Source organism: Amblyomma maculatum, chromosome 1 (genome assembly GCF_055883805.1).
Source record: "Amblyomma maculatum isolate TAMU_Amacu chromosome 1, ASM5588380v1, whole genome shotgun sequence".
Classification (NCBI taxonomy): domain Eukaryota; kingdom Metazoa; phylum Arthropoda; class Arachnida; order Ixodida; family Ixodidae; genus Amblyomma; species Amblyomma maculatum.
In genome coordinates, this window is record NC_139344.1 from 294,665,973 (window position 1) to 294,688,605 (window position 22,633).

The 22,633-nt window shown below is 47.0% G+C and overlaps 1 protein-coding gene across 10 annotated transcripts in view; it reads left to right on the forward strand.

The window, feature by feature from the left end:
• Positions 1-22,633, forward strand: part of babo (TGF-beta receptor type-1 babo) — a 208,220-nt gene that overhangs the window by 161,874 nt on the left and 23,713 nt on the right. For all 10 annotated transcript variants that reach the window (XM_084591590.1, XM_084591591.1, XM_084591597.1 and 7 more), the window contains one exon: positions 15,711-15,878. In XM_084591590.1, coding sequence (XP_084447716.1) covers positions 15,711-15,878 — 168 coding nt within the window. The remainder of the gene's footprint in view (positions 1-15,710; positions 15,879-22,633) is intronic.

The window sequence follows — 22,633 nt, forward strand, 5'->3', positions numbered from 1 at the left end:
TTAATCATAAACATCGGTTTATGACCTGTTCCACGGGAGTGGTCTACGCTATTCCCTTGACGTGCGGGAAGGTGTATGTCAGCCAAACCAGCCGTTGCATCAATGATCGATTAGGGGACCATTCAAGAAATGTTAAGAATTTTAAAGACAAGTACGCACATTTAGTTGCACATAATAGTAATTGCAGTGGTTGCGTGGCCCGATGTAATGAGACGAAGATTCTCAGCAAGAGCATTGATAAGACAGCACGTCTCAGCTTGGAAGCCTTTCATATCACGAAATATGGCAACAGATGCATTAGCAAGCCTTCGATATCTCTCTTAAACGCTGAGGTCTGTTTTTTAGATGCGACTAATATGTTCACCCCTTGAGCATCTTGCTTTTTGGTTTTTCGTTTTTTTTTCCCAGTGTCTCTTGCTCGCACGTGCGTTACTGAAACTTCTTATCTTATGTAAGCTGCTGTGTATATAGGTGTTGCCTTGCTCCAATAAAAATCAGTTGACAGTCGGCGCTTGTGTCTCGTCTCTTGTCCTTAGTGGTCGTGTGTGTTTGCGCTCTTTCAAAGTTTTCCAAGAGACCTTGGTTACAAGAGATCTTTTTGGAGTTTCTTGAGTGTCTCTTGTAATGAGGTTTTACTCATAACACGAAGAAAAAATCTCAATGCGAACTCAGTGACACACATTTAAAGGGATATTTATAGAAATCAGAAAAGGTAATGAAAATAATTCAGAGTATGAAAAACATGGTGCATTGTGTCATTTCTTAGTTGTGAAAATGTGGCAAGCCAATCTGTAAGTGTATTTTATTTCCCTTTGCCACGCGCTTTGTAATCACCGGAGGTCATCACCGAGACTTGACAAAAAGGGGGGTGGAAGCAAACCTGGAGAATGAGACGAAGACTTGTTGATTTGAAACAACAAGAAAAAGACGTTTACAGTCAAATCTCATTATAACGAATTTCAAGGGACCACCAAAAATTATTTATTTTGAAATATCATTAAAGTGAACATCTTGGAGATTAACGCCAATAATTAGAGTGGAGAAAAGAAATGACCTACCTCGGCTCTTCAGCAGCGCATACAATTGGAGATAGCCATCTTCGACCAATAAATCCGCAAGTGCAATTACGTTTGGGAATCCACAAGGCTGAGCGTGCAGAATTTATTTGAAAAAAATCGGTGATATTTTTCTGCCGCATGGAGCACAAACGGTGCAAAACAAATGACTCTAGGTCACCCACAGTCCTGTGTAATGCCTTGAGCACACTAACAGAAGCCCCAAGGTAGGCGCGCAGCTTCCCGATGGCATCCAAAAACATCAGAGTTTGAGACTGAGTCGTCTGGTTGATCTGTGATCTCAGCCTCCACTTTGTCATCGTCTTCACTGCCGTCTTCCATCTCGCGAACACTACTCACGATGTCTTCAGTAGTAGGCTCCGTCGCCATGCACGCTGCCGTGTCGCACTGGACGTAGTCCTCGAACGTTATAGAAGGGTCTACAGCGGGCTTCTCTTGCACTTCCTCCCACATCTTGGTTGTGTTGTCCTCTTCTTGGCATCCAAGATCTTCCGGGTGGGCTGGCGTTTTCAGTAATCCTGCCTTCCTCCAGCAGCTTCGAATCGTGCTGGGCTTAACAGCCCCAGTAAGCATCTCCACGGCCTGTTATACGTTTACAGCAGTTGGCTGATTCAGCCACTGGTTAATCAGCAGCCGCTGAACAAGGCGCCTCCGAAATTTGGTCTTCACACTCTTGATAATCCCCTGATCCAGAGGCTGCAGTAGTGAAGTACAATTCGGGGGCAAGAATTTCAGTTGCACATTCAACGTTGACAAGATGCGCCGAGCAGTTATCGACGATCATCAGGATCTTCCCGTCTTCCTTCTTCATTTGGCTGTCAACTGTGAGTAGCAACTCAGAGAGCAGATCATGCGTCATCCAAGCCTGACTATTTGCTCAGTAATTGCATTGCAGCGACACTACATTCTTCATGCAGCGGGGGTTTAAATACTTCCCGATGTCGAGAGGCTTAAGTTTCTTTGTGCCAGTAGCAATGTAGGCGAACAGCACGGAAATTTGAACCTTTGACTTCTCTCCTCCTGTGCATTTGCTGCCCTTAAAATGCATTGTTTTCTCGGGGAGGAGTTGGTAGAAGCAGGCTGTTTAATTGGCGTTAAAAACATCATCGGAGTACTTCATCATCATTGGACAACTTTTTGGAATTGGCCGCTCGTCCATTCGGCTGCACCCTCCGCGTCCGCCACCTTTACTTCTCCGGACGCCATCTGCCACGTAATGCCACGTTTCTCTGGCGAAAACGGTAGAGCTACCCAGCACTCGAAGCCTGTGACTTCGAGCACTGCGGTGAATTGCCACGTTTTTTCTTGGAGCAGAGGACCCGACACTGGCCCATTTTGTGATCGGGCATCTTTAAACCACGTCAGCACTGCTTCGTCGACGTCTTGGAAATTCCCAAGCCGCAGCCGTTTCCTGCTCAAAGCAAGCTGAGAACACCGATGAAGGTCTGTTATTTTCGCACGGTCCTTCAGGATCGTGTCGATGGTCGATGGCGCCACTGCTGATGTCAACCTACCTTCTCCCGGCATCAATGTCCTGAAGGATTTTCAATTTGTCCTGCAGCGTAAACTGCTTCTGCTTCTTTTTGGTAGCAACTGCATAATTTATCTTCCGAAGAGCAAAGTGATCTCGTTGCAGCCGAAAATGAACGCACTTCAGGCAAACAATAACGCAGTACACTCTTCGCAGAAACTAGGCCTGACGACTACGCCTGACAACCATAGAGAAATGTGACAACGACGCCGACGGCTGGCGACCCATCCATGCCATTAATGGTACCCATGATTCTGCTCGCGTGCCGATGTTTGATGATGGTGATAATGCTAGTGAACTTTAACCCTTTCGCTGTCGGGTGTCTCTGGCCGTGACACACCCCCAGTGTCGGCTTGGTTTCAGGGAACGAGCGCAGCAATTTATTTCTGATTATGATTGCTATACAAATACTAACATAGCCAACGGAATATGCACATTTCAGTATTCTGCAGGTGTTGTTAATTAACATCATCATCAGCTTACGTTCGTGACAGCGAAAGGGTTAAAATACAAACAGCCTGGCAATGAAACTCGTACCAGTTCTTCCAGAGTCGCTGAATTTGTCGCTTTTCTTCTTTTTTTTTTTTTTTTTTTTTTTTTTTTTTGCGGTGGATGTAAATTTGTAGTTATGAGGTGCTTAACGTATGTGACAGCGATAAAATTGCATTCGTTATTCTGAAGTTCGTAGTACCGAAATTTTTTTACATTGAAACTATAGGCTTTTGGAAGGGGATTTTCAAAATGTTCGTAATTCTAAAAAAATCGTTAATTTGATGTTTGTTATAACTAAATTTGACTGTATAGGCTCAGAACGAGGAATACACAAAGCCTTTAGAGACCGCAATTAACATTCTAAAAGGCAACACGAGTGAAGAAAATCTAATTAAACATTACAAATTACGTATACATAGTTAAACACTCTTTTTTAGAATGAAAGTAACAGTCCAAGTAACAGCAAAGGAAAGAAAGCTCAGAGCTGGGTAGAACATACCGTTGACCGGGGAACGTGGTGGCAGTCCACTGGGACGATGTAGACGGGCGGCCCTGGAAGGCGATGATCCTTCCCAGGCAGCTTGCGGTCCGTAGATGCGGTGCTGGCGGCAGCGATTCGGTACTTCCAGATAATTTTTCGAAGAAAAAAAAAGAAAAAGTTCAAATCACAGCTTTTGCAACTAAACGTCTTAAGTCGCACCAGCTCACGATGTCTAAAACGTAATCTATGTTCAGGAGTCCTACTCGTGCAGAAGATTGAAACATGGCGAACACATAATTGGCCTTCCCGCGCAATTTGCGCGAAATGTAACAACTTTTTTCGCCATTACCCTTGCCTGCTCTGGGCTTCTGCGAGTTCCCAGCGATGCATAGCATCCAGTACATCTCCTTTGACCAGATTGTGCAGGTCCATCGGCCTTTTCCAGCGTATGAGTGCACTTTATTCTGCGTGTCCTTTTGGTCTCAATCTGAGCTGTGGCGAAGAGTGCGTGTGCCAACTCCTCACTGAATTCGATGATTGGTGACGTTTTACCATCCACCATTGAATGGACAGCCCATGCGCTCACAACTGCAGTTCCAACGATGAGCTCCACCGCAGCTTTCCTATACCACTTGAGCCCTTTCCTTAGGCAGGAGTATGTCATTTGGTCACTGTAGTCTACGCCCTTTTTCGCCACGTTGTAGTCGAGGGCTGTGCGTGGTTTCATGATCGGCTCATTCTTTCTCATTTTTTTTTTTTTCCGGTAACAAGGCTGGTGTCATGCTCAGCAACCGTTGCCGTCATGAGAACGGGCCGTTTATCCAACCACTTCAGCACCTTTATGCCGTTGTGGGATTCAAGACCAATGACTTCCCCTGTTTTTACTGTAGCTTGTGTAACTTCTTTCGGAAGCCCCTTTCGGTTCGATCGGAGAGTGCCACAGGCGTGACGCAAGCGGCATGCTCGCGTAGAAGTTGTCGACGAAAAGTGTGTGACCACAGCCAGTAAAGCCAGTCACCAGTCATGAAATTTACTACTACTTCTTCGGCATGCCTGCTGTGGCGCCAGATTTTCCGGCATATATTTGCACTTTCACTGTATAGCCCTCCTTCATGCAGACCTTGTATAGCTTGACTCCATACTTGTGGGCTTAACCAGAGATGTATTGGCTAAAGGCGAGGCGCACCCACGCCACGGAATCATTGTTCTGTCAATGACAATCTCTTTGCCCGACTCCAACACTGAGCAGAAATTGCAATTCATTTTTTCCATCAAGGGTCGAATACGATAGAGACGATCCTGCTGTACGCTCAGTTCCTCGTTATCTGCGAAATGCCAGAACCTTAGTAGCAGCAGAAACCGTTCGCTGGCCATGTTCTGGCGAATTCAGTTTACACCGTACAGATCTTGCCAGTTATGCTGCAGATTAGGAAGCCTTACTAGACCCATGCAGATCAGTACACCAACGAACACTTTCATTTCTTGCACGTTTGTCTCAGTCCATTTCTTCACGCGTGATTTCTCTTACGTTCGAGTCTATGTACTGCTTCCCATACCTGTTGGTCTCGTGAACTGTCATGCTGTGGCTTAGCTTAGTTAAGCCTAGTGATTGCGAAGCAATACGTGGTACTACTATTGTACCACTTGTGGTGATGCTTGGCTGTGCTATATTCACCATGGTGATGCTCCGGTTATGTTTGCTGTTATGGCTATGGTGACGCTTGACTGTACTATGTTTAGCTATGGTTTTACATACGTCTGGAAGAAAGGCGCAGCAGCTGACACACTTTCTCCGACAAGTGTGCGTTTGGATTGTACGCCATCGCTCCTGTCACGTGGCGTTCCTTGGCACGCGTTTAAGTGTGGGATTGGCAGGAACACTACACAAGGTGAGACATCTCAGGCTTTTGCCTTTCACTACTTTAGTCGCCGAAGTGGTAGTGCTGCTAGTAGATGCACGTTCCAAACTATCGGACAAATTCGTACCTTCCTCTCCTGCTTCTGTCGTCGATTCTGCTACCGAAGACATTGACCGCCTTTTCCGCCTAGCTGCTTCTTGCGCTCGTCGCTTGGAAAGCCGTTCTTCTCGCTCTTCTTCTGTCTCTGTGGCTCGCTTTTGCTTCCTCTTTGCAGCTTGCCTAAGTGCTTTGACTGTAGGCGGCATCTCATAGCTTGACGGGAGGAGCGGAGTCAGGCCGTAACTAACACCGCGCAAGGCGACAGTGAGCCCCCGCTCTTACACAGATGGTATGACGTCACGCAGCGCGCAGCGCCACTGGTGAGAGGAGCAGAAGTCAGGCGGTAACTGCCACCGCGCAAGGCGATGGCGCAAGTTGAGCCCCCACTCTTACACAGATGGTATGATGTCACGCAGCTAGGTCACGCTAAAGGTCAAGCGTGGCTGCCACCGCCGTGCCTTTTGACGGGCTGAGGTGATAGCTAAAATAGTATTGCTTCGCAATAAAAGAGAAAACAAGCTTAGAGCATGGTTGCTAGTCAGGAGGTTGATTAGCACAGGAGGGCTCAAATACGACATCGCTCTAACTCTTATTATCGCATTCCAGCTTTCGACAGGTAATGCAGCCTGAGCATCACCATTTTCCGAATCCTCAGATATCGCTTCACTACAAACGCTTGACTCACCATCCCACAGTTCAGAAGACCTTTCCAATAACTCTTCGAGGCTGTCATCATCGCTGCTTGAACACTCAACATTCGCTGGAGCAGAAGTTGTGCCGCACGAAGTGGATGGCAACGTATTTGGGCTGCCGTGTGTCCCGGCGGATCTGCTTTCACCGCAGGGTCTTGTCTTCTGGTTTTCTGTACCTCCGTCGAATTTTTGACAGTCCATCACGATTTTTGAATGCTCGTAAAAAATGGAAAGCACAAGGATGAGGACCACGAGGCTTGGCACTGAGAGTGAGACAAGTTATTGCGAATAGGACAGACTAATTCTTCAGCTGAGCTTTTGCACACATTGTAAGCGCTTTTCAAATAGCTGTCAGCTTTATGATCAGACGCATTGCAAGCGCCAATCTCTACCGCCATCTGTGATATGATAACGCATTTTCATGAATTTGTAGAAGCATATCGTCGCCGCACTGCAAGAAATGCCTCGTTGCTTGCGCCAGCATGGCTGGACTGCGTTGCGTGACCCACTGGTGGGCCACGACGCAGTGAACGTGTTAAACACTCGTGGATGATGCCTTGTGCGCAGGGTCGGAGTCTGAAACAAAACACGCAGTTAGAGCGCACAAAGTAGTTCACTCACGAAGGAAGGTTCACATAGACACACCACACTTTAGGACTGCGTAGTCGCCATTTTAGGTTTGAAAAAAAAAAATAACTCGCAACAAAAACAACACTCAAGTACGCCACAACTTCGGTTCTTCTGGGGGCCACATTGCCAGGGAAAAAATAAACAGATATACAAAAGAAGCTCTATACTTTGGACGTAGTAGGGGTGACTGAGGGGGGAAAAAGTAAGACACAGAGAAAACAAGCAGCACATACTCTTCCGCTCTAGCATGAAGAGAGTTGGAGCTAACCAAGGGAAAGCTACACCGTTCTGAGGCAACGTGCACATGCGTGTTCTTGCACGCCCGACAGATGGTCACATATACAGGTCCCATGAATATATGAGGTTTACAGAACGACAATGAATGGACGAATTAATGGGTGCTGCCTATTCTGTGACGCCCTTGCATTACAGAACCAACGTGTAGAAGAACCGTGTGCAAAAATACTGGAAGATATCTAACTATAGTCTTCCATAAAGACAGCAGTAAAACCCCAGTAAAGAAAGGTGCTGGGCAGGGAGACTCAATTCCGGTTCACAGCATGCTCAGACCTGGATTGTGGAGAGTCGGGGGATAACATTTAATGGAGATTTAAGGGGGGACTTAGGTCTTAAACTGGTCAGAAATGGCCGAAAAATTGATTTTGAGAAAAATGCATTTTCGGAGTGTTTGTACCTTTGAGCACTAGCCTTCAAAATATCAACACTGAATTCGGTCGGGAAATACGGTAAAATCGACTTTTAAAACGCCACGGGAGCCTCGAAATGGCCAAAAAGGGGTGAAAAGTGTTCGAACTTCCTGCGCGCGTCGCGGGTGAAGCAGCCGGCTGGCCACCGCCATCTTGGACTTGTTTTGAAGCTTGTTTCTTTGTGCGCATTTTGCGGCATCTCCAAATGACATCGCTCAAACAGAATGACCACCGTCGCGGGTTTTCTGAAAGCCGTTTCCGGTCCGCTGATTGGCTGGAGCGCGCGCTCGCGAAGCAAGCCCCTCGTCTCGCGCTTCCCATTGGCCAGCGCGACTGACTTGCCATTTTGATTTCTTTTTTTTTTTTTTTAACGTTCGCCGTCGCGGCTGCTGCTTTCCTCGTTTATGATGCGCTTTCATGATCGTATCAGTCATTCCTGCAGCCGGTGCTGGTCTTTAGATGCAGCTCAGTGGACGTAGCTGTATCAAGAGTGTATTGAAAATGAAAGCGCCTAGCGAGTGCGCGTCGAAGAACGAGTACGGCGGCGCGCTGCCAGGGTCGCGCGGCGTGTTCTCGACCTAGCTGCAGCACCTCCGGCAGCATATCTTTTGCGAGAGGTTCAGAGGCATCCAAGACAGCATCGATAGATTGCACTGTTCAGCTGATACGGTCCCACTGACGTGGCTACTTTTGTTGTTCTTTTTATCGCGTCGCTTCGGACGACAGACGAGCCTGAAATTGCGCCGTTGCCCATGTTCCTCAGCTGAGAGTTCCGCGAGCGGTTTCGTGTTTTTTTTTAGCAGATTGCTTAAGAAATTGCGTTGTTGCGCTAAAGGGGTGTGGAAGTTCGAACTTTAGCTCCAGCAAGGGACCCTGTGCACGTCCCTGCATCCGCTGTACAGCAAGCTTTCATTCTGGAACATTAGCCAATTTATTAGGTCACTCTAGTATATGCCGCTGTGTTTTAGCCTTAAACTTTGTGCAAGTTTATTAATATAGCAAGACAGTTTTATCGTAGATTGTGAGTATTCGTTTGCCTTAAAGGGCACTGCCACAGGCATATGAAGTGGTAAATGAAGCTTCTCACGCTGGTTCTAGTGGTGGTATATATGGGCTTTGTGGCAAGCTTTTGCTAGTATTTGAAGAGGGTACTGTTTTGTATATAGCCTTTATTATAAAGAACAAAGCCTCACAACGATTCCATTTATATTGCCATAGCTGCAGTGTGGCAAAAGTAAAAGTTGTCTCCAATTTCAAATGCGTTTTTCTCAGTGCTGTTCCTGGACACTACTCAGCCTTACTGGGCTTTTCCTCTACATTCTCATTGAATGACAATTACAAATTTAGTATCAGTGCAGTCATATTGAAAAGATCAGGGGTGATCCAATATTTACATCTCTCTACCGAGATTTTGCAAATTACCATTAAAATAATATTGCATGTCCAAAAATTTTGCTGATATCCTAGTGGCATACACTATCTTGGCCATGGGTAATGGTGATGGCATGTTTTAGTTGACATATTCAAAATCCGAAGACAGTTTTGGAAGATGGGAAGAGCATGTCATATTTGGTGAGAAATATCACAGTGAGGCTACTGATTGTATGTGGTCAAACTTCAAATGCTGTTTTCTCAGCTTCATATTTTTGGTCGATCTCTACAGTCTTACGCAGGGTTTTGATAACTTCTTTTTAGCTCACACAAATAACCTGGTAACCGTTTTCTTCAGAGAGAAATTGGGTGCCCGATGACATTCTTAATGAGTTTCGGTGTTAAATAATACAGCCTTTTACTCTCGACGTGTGAGGATAACGTGCCTTTAGAGGAAAACAAAGGGTGTCATCGGGCATGGGAAGTCTGACTATCAATCCATGTAATTAAAAGCAAGGAAATGCAATGAGAAAGTTCAATAAAGTTGCATAAGAAATTCACTAATTATCCTCTGGACTTTGTTAGATAACTTTTGATCTAAGACCACCAGCTCAATTATGATTACAGTTTTGAAATCGGGAGAGAAAACCACATCTGTGCAAAGTTTCGTGAGATTATAGCCATAACTTAAAAAGTTAGTTTTAAGACCCTCGTCCCCCCTTAAATTGCTAATGACGTAATTTGCCAAGTAACTCAGCACAAGGTGCGAAAAACTGAACTGTCTTGGAGCTGCAGTTTACAATGGGTAGCGAGGTGCTGGAAGGAGTAAAGGAATGCAGCTACTTTGGGCAGGTCTGATCTGGACATGAAGACTTTCAGATCATGAACAGCAGCCACTGCAGTGGCCTGGTGCTTGGAGCGCTTGGTAAGCCCATGGTCAAGCCCAGTCACTGCGTTTTGATGGAGGCAAAAGGTGCCTGTGTAGTGTGCAGTGTCAGTGCACGTCAAAGATCCCCAGGTGGACGAACATTTTTCCAGAGCCCTCCATTATAGCGTCCCTCATAGCCTGATTTGCTTTGGGACGTTAGGCACCATAAACTAAAGCAATTTGCCAGTACTACCCCTCAAAAGAAAGCTGTCAGGGTGTCTAGCAACTGGAAAACTGGAATTTCAGGGAAATTTCATGCAGGTTGGTCAAATATTTTTTGGGAATCCCCCAAGGTGGAGTAGATTTCTAATAAGGGAGTAATTACCACCGCCTTTCTGGGGCAGTCGCTCTACCGGCTGAGCTAACCAGGACGGCCAGCATGCACTGTCAAAAATCAGGGAAATGTCAGGGCAACCATCAAACACTTTGCCAAGTCATGGAAAATGGCACAATATATTCTGCAGTGAATTTTCATTTTAAGATGGCGCACAGCAAGTAAGGTATTCACGCAGATTTTTGTGTCTGTATATGCTGAGCGCGCGGAAGGCGAGAAGGGAGGCTCGAGCGCTTCGATGCCAACCCATGGCTAAGCTGCCACAATAGAAGAATCAGTGCGCACGGGAATTGGGCACTTAATAAAATATGCGGAAGCGCTGCGTGAACGTTGTACCTGACAAAAAGCAGGAATAACCGCACACCGGCAGCGACCAGCGCGAAAGCGATCGGCGAACTGTGCTGCCAAGCGCGCGCATGCAACGCAGGGCTAGCTAGGTAAGGTGCCCAGTTGCAAGGACAGTGCAAGGAAAACGGTTTCTTGAGGGAACTAGCGGTCCGGAGCCAAGGGGGCAAGCCCAAGCCCCACCGTGACAAACATTTGTGTGGCCCTGAAAAGGTCCGTTGTGACACACCAGCGGTTGACCGCTCACGTCCTCGCGATCTCGCCACAGGTTCCGCGCTTTATGTGCACGATAAAATTGCTTATCACTTCCATGTCCACAACCACGAACTCGCTACTGGCGTCGCATTCCGTGCTGACGGCAAGGTGAAACTCGCGTTGGGTCGCTGACTTCTCTGACAGAACGAATTTAGTGCCGACCACTCAACACAGTGTGCCAGCTCTACCGTAGTAGTATGTGACGGCGGCGTCAGCTCGAAGTGTACCGTAATTCAGCATGCACTTTGCGCTGTAATTTGAACCCACGGTGTCGTCTGGCATCTCACAAGTCTGGTATCAGCTGTAACGCAGGTACCGACGGCACGCTTGTGGCCGGCGTCTTCTGGTTTTTGTTCCACGCTCGTTTCTTATGGCTTCCGAAAGCTCGTTGCGTGCACGGTTAGAATCTACTGTTTTCCGGCATCTCGATCACGAGGAGAAACCGCACAAAGCAGTGCATCAAGAAATACGAGCGTCAACTCAGACTCACACGAAGCGGCGGCGACGGCAATGAACGCAAAACAAAGAAAAAATGAGGCGCCGGTCATGTCAGCCAATGGGAGGTTCGGAACAGCGTGCTTTTCAAGCGCGCCGCGTGAGAGTTAATCAGAGACCATAAACGGCCTTTGGAAAACCGGCGCGCAGGCAGTCTGCTTGAGCGAAGCCATTTTGAGATGGTGCAAATTCCGCACAAAGAAAACAGTTTCAAACCAAGCCGAAGATGGCGGTGATAGGCAGACTGCGAGGCGCGCGGCACGCGCTGGAAATTTGAACAAATTTCCTCTTTTCGGGGGGTATTTTGTGGCTGCCGTAACGGTTTGAAAGCACATTTTATCGCATTCCCTGGCTGAATTCAGCATTAATAATATTGAGTGCAGGTGCTCAAAAATGAGTTTTTCTCAAAATAGACTTTTCACCATATTCAACCGTTCTTAGACTGGAGTCTCCCCTTAATTAATTCTATGGTTGTTATCTAAGAATTTTCGCTACTGTAAGTCTTGAAATAATTTTATTTTCCAGGTGACTGCGCATTTATCAACAATCTGAAAGTTTACATCTCAGTTTCCTTTAATGGCCACTGGCGCTGCCACTATTATGCACCTAGGGTGCCTTGATGCGAGGCACCCTATATACACCCAAATTTTGACTAATCAAACTCGTCATTTTTTGATACATGGGGCCTAAGGAAGTTTCGCAACGGGTGGTATCAAACAGCTCTGCTGAGGCTGGGATTAGTGTGCATTTAAGTTTTGACGCTTTTACCGGCCGCTAACACTAATAACATCCTTTCATTATTGTAAAATGCAGAATGAGTATAATAAATAGCTTTTTGTTGGGAATTCTTCGTCTGTGCTCATTATCATTAGCAGCTACATTTTTGAGCCTCTTCGCTCGTCAGGGAATGTGAACGGAAGTAGTCAGGGAAAACCTGGAAAAGTCGGGGGTTTTGAAAATAGTGGTTTGCTAGACACCCTGGCTGTATCTTGCTACCTATGGGGCAGAAACAGAGAAGGGTTCAACTCAAATCATAGCTGGCCATGGAAAGGAAAATGATGGATATTATGCTAAGAAAGGAGGCGAGCACAATGAGTCATGGGAGCAAATGCGTGCTTAGTGAGTCAAGGAGAAGAAATGGGCATGCAATGTGAAGGTCAACGGAGGGGATTCCAAGGGAAGGCAAGCGCAGTACGGGGAAGCAGAAAGTTAGGTGGGTACATGTATCGAACATTGATACTTAGGATTTTTGTTATATATATAACTCGAACATTATCCTCTTATACCAAGGTTGCATTGTATATCGAACTACGCATATGCGCGATGGAAGGTGCACCTTCCCCAAAGATGATTGCATCACCCTTGGTCGTCTGCCATGTGTGTAACGAACGAACTGGTTTGGGGATGGCTGGTACGGAGCTGATGCGGCCAATGCAGCTGTGGTGTTGGGGAGAGGGGAAACAATGCAAAAGAGTGCGCATTCTTCCCTTCCTCCCTCTTTTCCTGTCTTTGCTGGCAGCAGCAAATGAGCTCAGCACGTGGTAGACAGAACGCTGTCTACAAAATGGGTAGCAGGCAAGTGTGTGTTGTGCCTGCCCGGTGTGATAAGCGAACATACTGGAAACCATGCGACCAGCACTCCTGTCAAAGACACACTGCCAACCCTCCCTGCAGGAGCTAAAAGGGATGTTATGCAGCGTCTTGGCATACTACCAAGTAACGCACCGTGAACAAGGACGTGAAAGGAAGGGACATGCTAAGACTAACGTTTTTTACATATATGAATCCTTGTAATCTTTATTTATTACTGCTGGCAGCCAGGGGCGTGCCCTTATCACTTTGCTTATGCCTCACAAAAAGATCTTATGCTCTTTATTTTTTTACATTCAATGTCGCAGAGACGTGGCCTTGTAATTTTTTTTGCCGCACACGATCTAGCAAGATGTATCTCGAACGATTCCAGCAACTCTCATCTGTTTCCATGATGTTCTAGTTTCCTCTAGTCATTTTTTGCGGCTTTATCTATGCACTTCTTAGCGACTCTATTTTGAGCGCTGACAAGGGCAACTGACATCCATAGTTAGATGACCGACGAGAACTTTCGCTGCCGCCGAGTTGCTGAATTCTTTTGAGGGCGCAAGTCAGCCCAATAAAATGTTCATTTAAGTGCAACGCCAGTCTCTTCGGTTCCTGTCTTTGGCATTGTCACGAATACATGACAATATTCTCAACAGCGAAAATGGGGGCCCAGGTTCATTATGCGAGTGGTTCATTGCGCAAGTAAATACGGTTTTATTTTTAACAATTGCAAGAGGGGTCAAGCAAATATCTGTATATCAAATTATTGGAGCTGTTTTGTCGAGTTCGATATGTCCGGGTTCAACTGTATGCAGTAAAACCTCGTTTGTCCGGATTGCAAGGGACCGGCAAAAATATCCGAGCTAACCGAATTCTGGATTATCGAATTTGCCATGAAAACAACAAAAAAATGTACTGGGAATACACATACCTTTATTTCATGAAAAACTGCTTTATTTTTGTTTGTTTCTTCATCAGAATTTGCGTGATAATTTTTTGCAGTTCGATCAAGTTATGCAAGATCAAGTTATGGTGTGCACGCTTATTGTCACGTGATGCGACGTGAAATCCCCCTAATACAGCGAGAGCCCCGGTGGCCTCTTGCACAGCGCGACATCGCGGCAACGGCTGCTCATGACTTTCATCGCCGGAATAATTTCAGTCTTCATCGAGAACTTTCAATAATATGTCGTCATCGGTCAGCATGCCAGCGACGCCAACATAATACCTAGAAATGTGGTGCAACAAACACAAACACATGCGAAGAGACAACACACGCGCACTGTCTCTTCGCATGTGTTTGTGTTTGTTGCGCCACATTTCTGGGTATTATGCAGCACCAACTAGCCTCTCAAGCTGTTATTTTGAGATGGCAACATCGTCGTCGCTTCACTGGAGTGGCGGTCGCCATCGTTGTGGAGTGAAACGGCAGTGGCAACAAGTCCCAAACACAGTCGAACAGAGGAACGGGCGCTAATTTTCATGATTCGGTTGCTGTCATCGTCGTATCACAAACAATCGAAACAAAGAAATCACGCGTGCAGTCAGTGCAGCCATCGCAGCCACGGGGCAGCAGTGGCAGTCATTTGATCGCAAAATACAGTCTCGCCGCTCTGACGACGACGATGATGATGATACGACCTCTCTCTTTGAAGCGCGCAGTCACCGGCACCACCTAGCCATGCTCACATGATCTGCTATCATCATCACCACACTTCATGCCCTTCAGCTTTTCTTTTTTTGTTTTTGCCGCGGTTTTTCGTTTTTGCCGAGCAGCGCACAGACCGACTCGCCTCGCGTAGGTTTCCCGTTGCACGCCTGCTGTGGATGCGCATCCATGCTGTATCGCACTGTAACGTTGGAAAGTCCGTAGCCCGCATCCTCAAAGTTCTCCGAGGTAACCGATGTGCAGTTAGTTAGTGCCACATCTACAGCTCATTTATTGGCAGTGTGCCAAGATGCTGCGCAGCGCTAACACAACATGTTTATCTTTTGACTATACTTTTGATGTTAGCTCCTGTGGCGGCAGGGAGCGAACTTGGCAAGCCGCACCTGGGGCAGGTGTAGCCCACTGCCACAAAATCATTGGAAAGCGTGATAGCTGCAAATGTTGTTTGAAGCGAACAATGCTAAAAACTGGGGTCATGATCGCAGCTGACCGCATGCTTTCGTTGGTTCATAAATGCAAGAATGGATGACTCTCACAAAAAAAAAAAATGCCGCTTCCTAATGTCACAACACAAACTCGAGAAAGCGTGCTGAGCTGGCTTGTCGGCACATGCGTAGTGTGTGCTGCTGCAAATGAAGACCGGGAAAGAGAGAGGAAGGGCAGAGAGTGAAAGCCCTGCAGAAGAATGGACACAACCTTGCACTTCGCTCTATCTCATTGTTTCCCCTCTCTCGAACACCACGGCTGCATTGGCTGCGCCTGCTTCAAAGGTACGCTGCCAGTATGAAGCCGCACATGGCTTGCAAACGTCACGTGCTGGCACGTAACGATCATTGCCTTTGGGGAAAGGAGGCGGCGCTGCTCTAGACCAGCCGTCGCCAAACGGTTTTCTGTCATTCTGCGCGTGGCTTGAAAACGTCATGCGGCAAAAGGCGGAGAGTGATGTGATCGTTTTTGGGGTAGGTGCACCTTCCAGTGTGAGGTGTGGAGTTCGATATACGACATAGCTTTCCGATACTTTTACATGGGATTTTCAAGGGGATATTCCATGAGTTCGATATAACCAAAATTTGAATTATCCGGGTTCGACTACCTTTTCTCTCCTTGCTGAGCTGGTGGTCAATGTTGGCTGTATTTTTCATAGGCGATTTTCTCTTGTATTTTCCAGATAATGGAACCTGGACACAGCTATGGCTTATCACAGACTACCATGAAAATGGGTCGCTGTTCGACTACCTGATGCGGATTCCAGTGGACACGGCCACCATGTGCAAAATGGCTTACTCCATTGCCAATGGCCTAGCACATCTGCACATGGAAATCCTTGGCACCCAAGGTAAGTGTCTTGTTTTCTGGCACGGTTTTTAAGCGTAAACATGAGCACTGTACTCCTGTACTCCTGTACTGTAACATGAGCCTGTACTCACCTATGGGGCTGAAACGTGGAGGCTAGCCAAGAGAGTTCTACTTAAGTTGAGGACAACCCAGAGGGCTATGGAACGAAAAATGGTAGGGGTAACATTAAGAGATAGAAAGCGTGCAGAGTGGGTCAGAGAAATAACTCAAGTTAACGACATTCTAGTGGAAATTAAGAAGAAGAAATGGACATGGGCAGGACATGTAGTGCGAAGAGAGGATAACCGATGGTCGCTGAGGGTAACAAACTGGATTCCAAGGGAAGGAAAGCGTAGCAGGGGGCGGCAGAAAGTTAGGTGGGCGGATGAGATTAAGAAGTTCACGGGGGTCGAGTGGATGCAGCTAGCACAGAACCGGGTTAAGTGGAGAAATATGGGAGAGGCCTTCGCCCTGCAGTGGGTATAATCAGGCTGATGATGATGATGATGAGCACTGTAGGGGCCCTTTCCAGTGGTATTTGCTAAAATGAAACAGGAAAAATTTGTGCTCTTTCTTGGGGATTTTGTCTACTGAGGAATGGCAGTGTAAATTGCTTTGTCAGTTGTCTCTTTTATTGGTTGTGCCAGCTAGTGTTTATGCCTATGTTTGTAGGTCATGCTGCAGCTATGTTGTTTACCCAGCGTGCTCAATGTTCAGTTTTGTTGCCTTGAATCAAACCATGGTTTCTGAGCTATAGCTTTTAGCAGTTGTTACTCCAGTCGTATTGATCTATAGCTCTGCATCTGAGGCAGTTGTGATTTAGTAAAAGAAAATCTCTACTTGTGCGAAAATTGTTTTCCTCTAGGGGTATGTGAACGTTCGAAATTTCAAATATGAATTTTTTTTGTTGATTTATATTCGATTATAAAGATTCATATTTTAAATTTTCCAAATACAGTCGAACCCGATATATCGAACTCGAAGGGGATCGCGAAATAGTTCGATTATATCTATAATTTAATATACAGAAATCAGCTTCAGACACCACTTGCGATTGTGAAAAACGATACTGTATTCAACCCATCAACCCATTCGCATAATGAACCCACCCCCCACTTTTGCCCCCGAAAATTTGAAAAAAAAAAAAAAAACCGTTTGGAGGCGCATTTCTCCGTTCCGACCGTCGCATCCACGGCTCATTCATTGGCAGCGCGCCAAGATGATACGCAGCCATAACGTCACGGCGTGTTTATCTTTTGACTATACTTATGATAGATCCTGCGGTGGCAGGCAGCGAACTTGGCAGAGTGCCCAGTTTGATTTATCACGCTGTGCCTGGGGCGGGCGTAGTCCACTGCCACAAAATAATTGGAAACGTGATGGCTGCAAATGCCTTTTAAAGCGAACATTGCTAAAAGTTGGTGTCATGATCGCAGCTGACCGCATGCTTTCGTTGATTCATAGATGTAAAAATGGACGACTCGCAAAAAAAAAAAAAAAAACCACACCTGTTGCTCCTATTGCCCGCAGCCGCCATGGCTTACGCTGCGCCACACGCTCAAGCATTCAAGTAAGGACAACTCTCACAAAAAAAAAAAAAAACGAAAAAAAAAACACAAGATTGCAGCTTCTTAACGTCCGCAGCCGCTGTAGATTACTCACGTGCAGCACGATGACACTAGACACGCATCGCACGGCAGCCACCACGCGCAGAGCGTTTGCAACACACACTGGAGAAAGCGTCTGCCACGGGCTGAGCTGGATAGTCTGCGCATGCGTTGTGCATGCTGCTGCGAACGAAGACCGGGAAAGAGAGTGGAAGGGGAGAGATAAAGCTCGGCATAAGGGTGGGCACACCTTTGCGCTTCGCTCTATCGCGTTTTTCCCCTCTCCCGAACACCGCGTCTGCATTGGTTCCCTCTCGTTCCTTCAGGCACATGGCTTGCAAACGTCAAGTGCTGGCGCGCGGCGATCACCACAGATGCGGGTGCCTTTGAGGAAAGGGCGCAGCGGAGCTATCAAAAGATAAACACGCCATGACGTTATCGCTTCGCAGCATCTTGGCACACTGCAAAGAAATGAGCTGTGGATGAGACGACCGAAACGGAGTACAACATGCAAGCGAAAATGCTGGTGATTTCTGCCGCGGTGACACAGAAACCTTGTTTTGAGCTGCCGCGCTGGCTCGAACGGCAGAGGGACACAGTTCCAACAAGTTGGAAATTTTTTTCTCTGTCGCTGCACTCATCGCTGAGATCGCTTAATCGCTTGCATGTGAGCGAGCTAGCCTTAACGCTTTTTTTTTCTTCTAAATTCTCGAGTGCAAAAGTGGAGGGTGGGTTCATTATGCGAGTGAGTTCATTACACGACGAATATGGTATCGTTTTTTCGCATCATAAGTGCCGTCCCAAGCAGATTTCTGTATATCGAATTATCGATATATCGAGCTATTTCATGATCCCCTTCAAGTTCAATATATCCGGGTTCGATTGTATATATAAAGAGAGGACACTCCCACAGGGCCCCAGCGGTGCGCAGCGGAGTCGGCAAAGCATGTTAGCCTCAGAGCGGGGCGCTTCAAAATACCAAATCTCGCACTTTCGGTTTCGGTTTTTCGCATGCGTCTCGTAGTATGATACAAGGCGCTTGCGCGAAGTACTTACCGGCATTGTTTAAAAGAGCGGAGGCAGTAGCTGAAGCAACACAGAACGGCGTTGCTCGTCATCAATCCACTCTCGCGCCCCTTTTATAGGGCACGACAGGGACTCAAAAAGTGTTCGCATGGGCATATGGGGCTATAAATGAAGCAGAACCCTTTGAATCGGGAGGTTGTGGCCCATGCCACCTAGCCGTGACAATTAATACTATTTGCACTTAATCTTGCATTACTTTTAGTGACCAAATAATCGATAAAGTCGAACCCGGATATATCGAACTCGAAGGGGATCGCGAAATAGTTCGATATATCGATAATTCAATATACAGAAATCGGCTTGGAACGGCATTTACGAAGCGAAAAAACAATACCGTATTTGTCGCGTAATCAACTCACTCGCATAATGAACCCACCCTCCACCTTCGCAACTCGAGAATTTGAGAAAAAAAAAGCGTTAAGGCCAGCTCGCTCACATGGAAGCGATCTCAGCGACGAGCGGCAGCGACAGAACAAAAAAATTTCCAACTTGTTGGAACTGCGTCCCTCTGCCCTTCGAGCCACCACGGCAGCTCAAAACAAGGTTTCGGTGTCGCCACGGCAGAAATTGCCAGCGTTTTCGCTTGCATGTCGCACTCCGTTTCGATAGTCTCATCCACAGCTCATTTCCTGGCAGCGTGCCAAGATGCTGCGCAGCGATAACGTCGAGGAGTGTTTATCTTTTGATAGCTCCTGCGGCGCAGGGAGCGAACTTGGCAGACTGCCCGTGATGGCTTGATTGCACAAGCCTGGTTCAATTTATCACGCCGCGCTTGGGGTGGGCGCAGTCTACTGCCACAAAATCATTGGAAAGCGTGATAAAGTAGCTACAAATGCTGTTTGAAGCGAAAAATGCTAAAAGCTGGTGTCATGATCGCAGCTGACCGCATGCTTTCGTTGATTTCATACTTGCAAAAATAAACGACTCGCGCAAAAAAAAAAGCCGCTTCGTAACGCCATATCTTACGCTACGCCACGTGTACAGCACGACTCTCGCAAAAAGAAAAAAAAAGGTAGATCTGCTGTTTCTTAACTTCCGCAGGCGCCATAGCCACGTCAGCCACCGCTCACAGAGGGTTCACAACACCCGCTGGAGAAAGCGTCCGACGTTCTGTCTGAAAACAGGCTTAGCTGGCTTGGCGCATGCGTAGTGCGGGCTAGTGCGAACGAAGGCCGGGAAAGAGGAAGGAGAGAGATAGCTCGGCAAAAGAATGGGCACACCCTTGCGCTTCGCTCCGTCACGTTTTTCCTCTCTCGTTCCCTCCGGTTCTCTCTGGTTCATTTACGCACATGGCTTGCAAACGTCACGTGCTGGCGCGCGGGAAACGATAACCGCAAATGTGCGCGCCTTTAGGGAATGGGCGCGGCGCTGTCCTAGCCGAACTGTCCCCACTCATTACTTCCGTGCGTGGCTTGAAAACGTCACGCGACAAATGGCCGAGGGTGATGTGATCGTCTTTGGGAAAGGCACACTTTCCAGTGCGGGGTGTGGAGTTCGATATATCGAACAACCGGTCAAATTGAGTTCGATATATGACGCGGCTTTCCTATACTTTTACATGGGATTTTCAAGGGAATATTCCGTGAGTTCGATGTAACCAAAATTCGATATATCCGGGTCCGACTGTATTTGAAAACTTCCTAATTCAACGAGAATTGCCGAATTTACCGCAGTTTTACTGCACGCTTCGCCATAATACATGACCGCGTGGATTGTGCAATGAAGCATCCTCCAAAGGCGACTGAGCCATTTTGTGAACAGGGTGAAAAGGGCAGTGGAGTTCTTCCGGACAGTGCATGAAGTGAATAACTTGAAGAAACAGGGATCACTCAACTCGAGTTGTGACAGCGATCATGCTTCAGATAGAATTACTGTGATTAATTCTAACGTTTCTTCTGGGTGGTTCAGCGAAAAACGTAGCATAAAGACAGGACTAAAGAGACGAGGACAGGGCAGAGCTACAACTGCAATAAGGCTCGCACAGAGCGAACATTGCTCATGAAGGAGACGAGAACCTGGGCTGGGTGGCCAAATTAATGAGTTTACACTGTATTCAAGAGTGTTACAACAGCTCCGCATGGTTTTATGCAGGTCCTTCCTGTACAATAAACTGGTATACAGAATAGCGTACAAAATTTATACTATATTTTTCTGAAAGGTGTACACTGCTCTGCAAGTGTAGTTGAATTTTGTTTTCAAATACCACATGCACTCTGAAATAAACGCAACCTTTTTTTTCTGACATTTCTAAAGTTTCAGTGTTCACAGACCCCTAGTTCCCACCAATTGTATGCTTGCTAAGTGCCATCCTTCTTTAGTTGGTTGTTTCATGTGGGGACAGGCAAGGCTGTGGTGCTAATGAGAACATTTAAAAAAATTTGTGACCACTAGAGCTGTGTCGTGCTTGTGCTGACAAGAACACATCCTTTCTATAACTGCTAATGTATTTGCTCGCATACTGGTTTATATGTCATGTGGGTCTGCCCCCTAACTTAGGGAAAGAAAAGAAAATAAGGTTAAGGGGAGACACAGCCTTCGAAAGCCAAAAAATTGCGAAAAAAGCTCATTTTGGGAAACCACGTATTTGGGTAGAACATGTTATAAACTATCTTTTCTGTAATTATCAGCACGTAATCTATTGTAAAAGTGCTTCAAATTAAATATATAACACGCCGAGGCAGCTCCTGAGCAGCGAGCTAGAGCTGAAAACAACTGTATTTCGCCATGAGCACCATTTCTCAGTCGCTCAAGCGAGCGCAGCCATCTTGGCCTTGTTTTGTTTGTGAATTCTTGCGCTTTTTTTCCGGCATCACCGGCAACCGCGGTGGCGCAGTATGGCGTGGCTTGTTTGTGAATGGAAGGCTCGAGAGACCTTTCGAATTGCCCGCGGCTCGAAAGCACAGCTGTGATTGGACAAAGCTTGCTCTTGGGAGATCGCGCGCCTTATTGGCTGCTGCGTGTGCGGTCACGTGGTCAGCTCCGGCTGCCGCAAGGCTTGTCTTCTGAAGCGGTACCTTCGTTGCGGTCGTCTTTGTGTTCCTTTTTTGCCGTTTGCAATTTTTGTGATCGTTCACCGTTCTTTGTCGTGGAGTCCTAGCTTTTACGATCCGTCGCTACATCTTCTGCTTGAACAGTCGCGGGCTGCCGGGCACAGGACCAACACTACTCTCGATACCGAGGCTGGTTTTCTTGCGCAAGTCATGCACAAGGTCTGTAGTCATGGGTCGCATGTTTCAAAAGAAACGCAAGACTGAGCTTGCGTTCAGAAAGCAAAAGCGCCGCCCCCTACTGCACAGAAGTCACTGAAAGTGATCGCCGATGAGCCGGACATGTCAAATGGCGGTATGTGGGCGCCAGCATCTAACGTCAGCGTGCCGTACAGTGCCCCACCAAGTCAGCCACCAAGCAGTGACAGCGATGTCGCTCTGGATCCTGGGATGCCGACAAGCTACAGCAGCCTACCGGACAATGCAACGGACGCGGGTCAGATTTGTCAGTAAGAGGACTGTTTCCTTGATGTTGGTATCCAGCGTGAGGCTCTTCGATGCGACATTCAAGCCATTTCCGAAGTGATAAACGGCGGATGCTTTCAATGACCAGAGCTGTGCCGATTTTCCATGCAGCAGTCATTGTATCATTCTAGAACATAGAGAGCCAAGTTTTGTGCCCACACAAAACGGCACAAGCGCGCGCGTCCACTGTTCGTGAGTCGCTCGGTGCGATGCCGGCAACTGAGTGGAAGTTCACGCTGACCGTGCTGCCGGGATCTGATACTTTGAGTGATGAATAGGTGTCGCCTTCCGAAGGTTCGGAAGGGTGATTCGGCAGACGAAGGAATATGACAAGTCAGGCAGTCGTGATGTTGAACGAAGAGGGAAGATATATTTACAGATTATACACAAAAACAACTGAAATTACATTAGGTGGCCTCACACAAAGCTGCCATCTCCCTAAGAAAAGGGTACATCTCATGCACAAAACATCTCACACAGAGAACTGCTTTCTCACACAGAGTAAAGCTTACGTGCCGAGCACGGAGTCGCCAGTTGTGCTCGGCTGGACA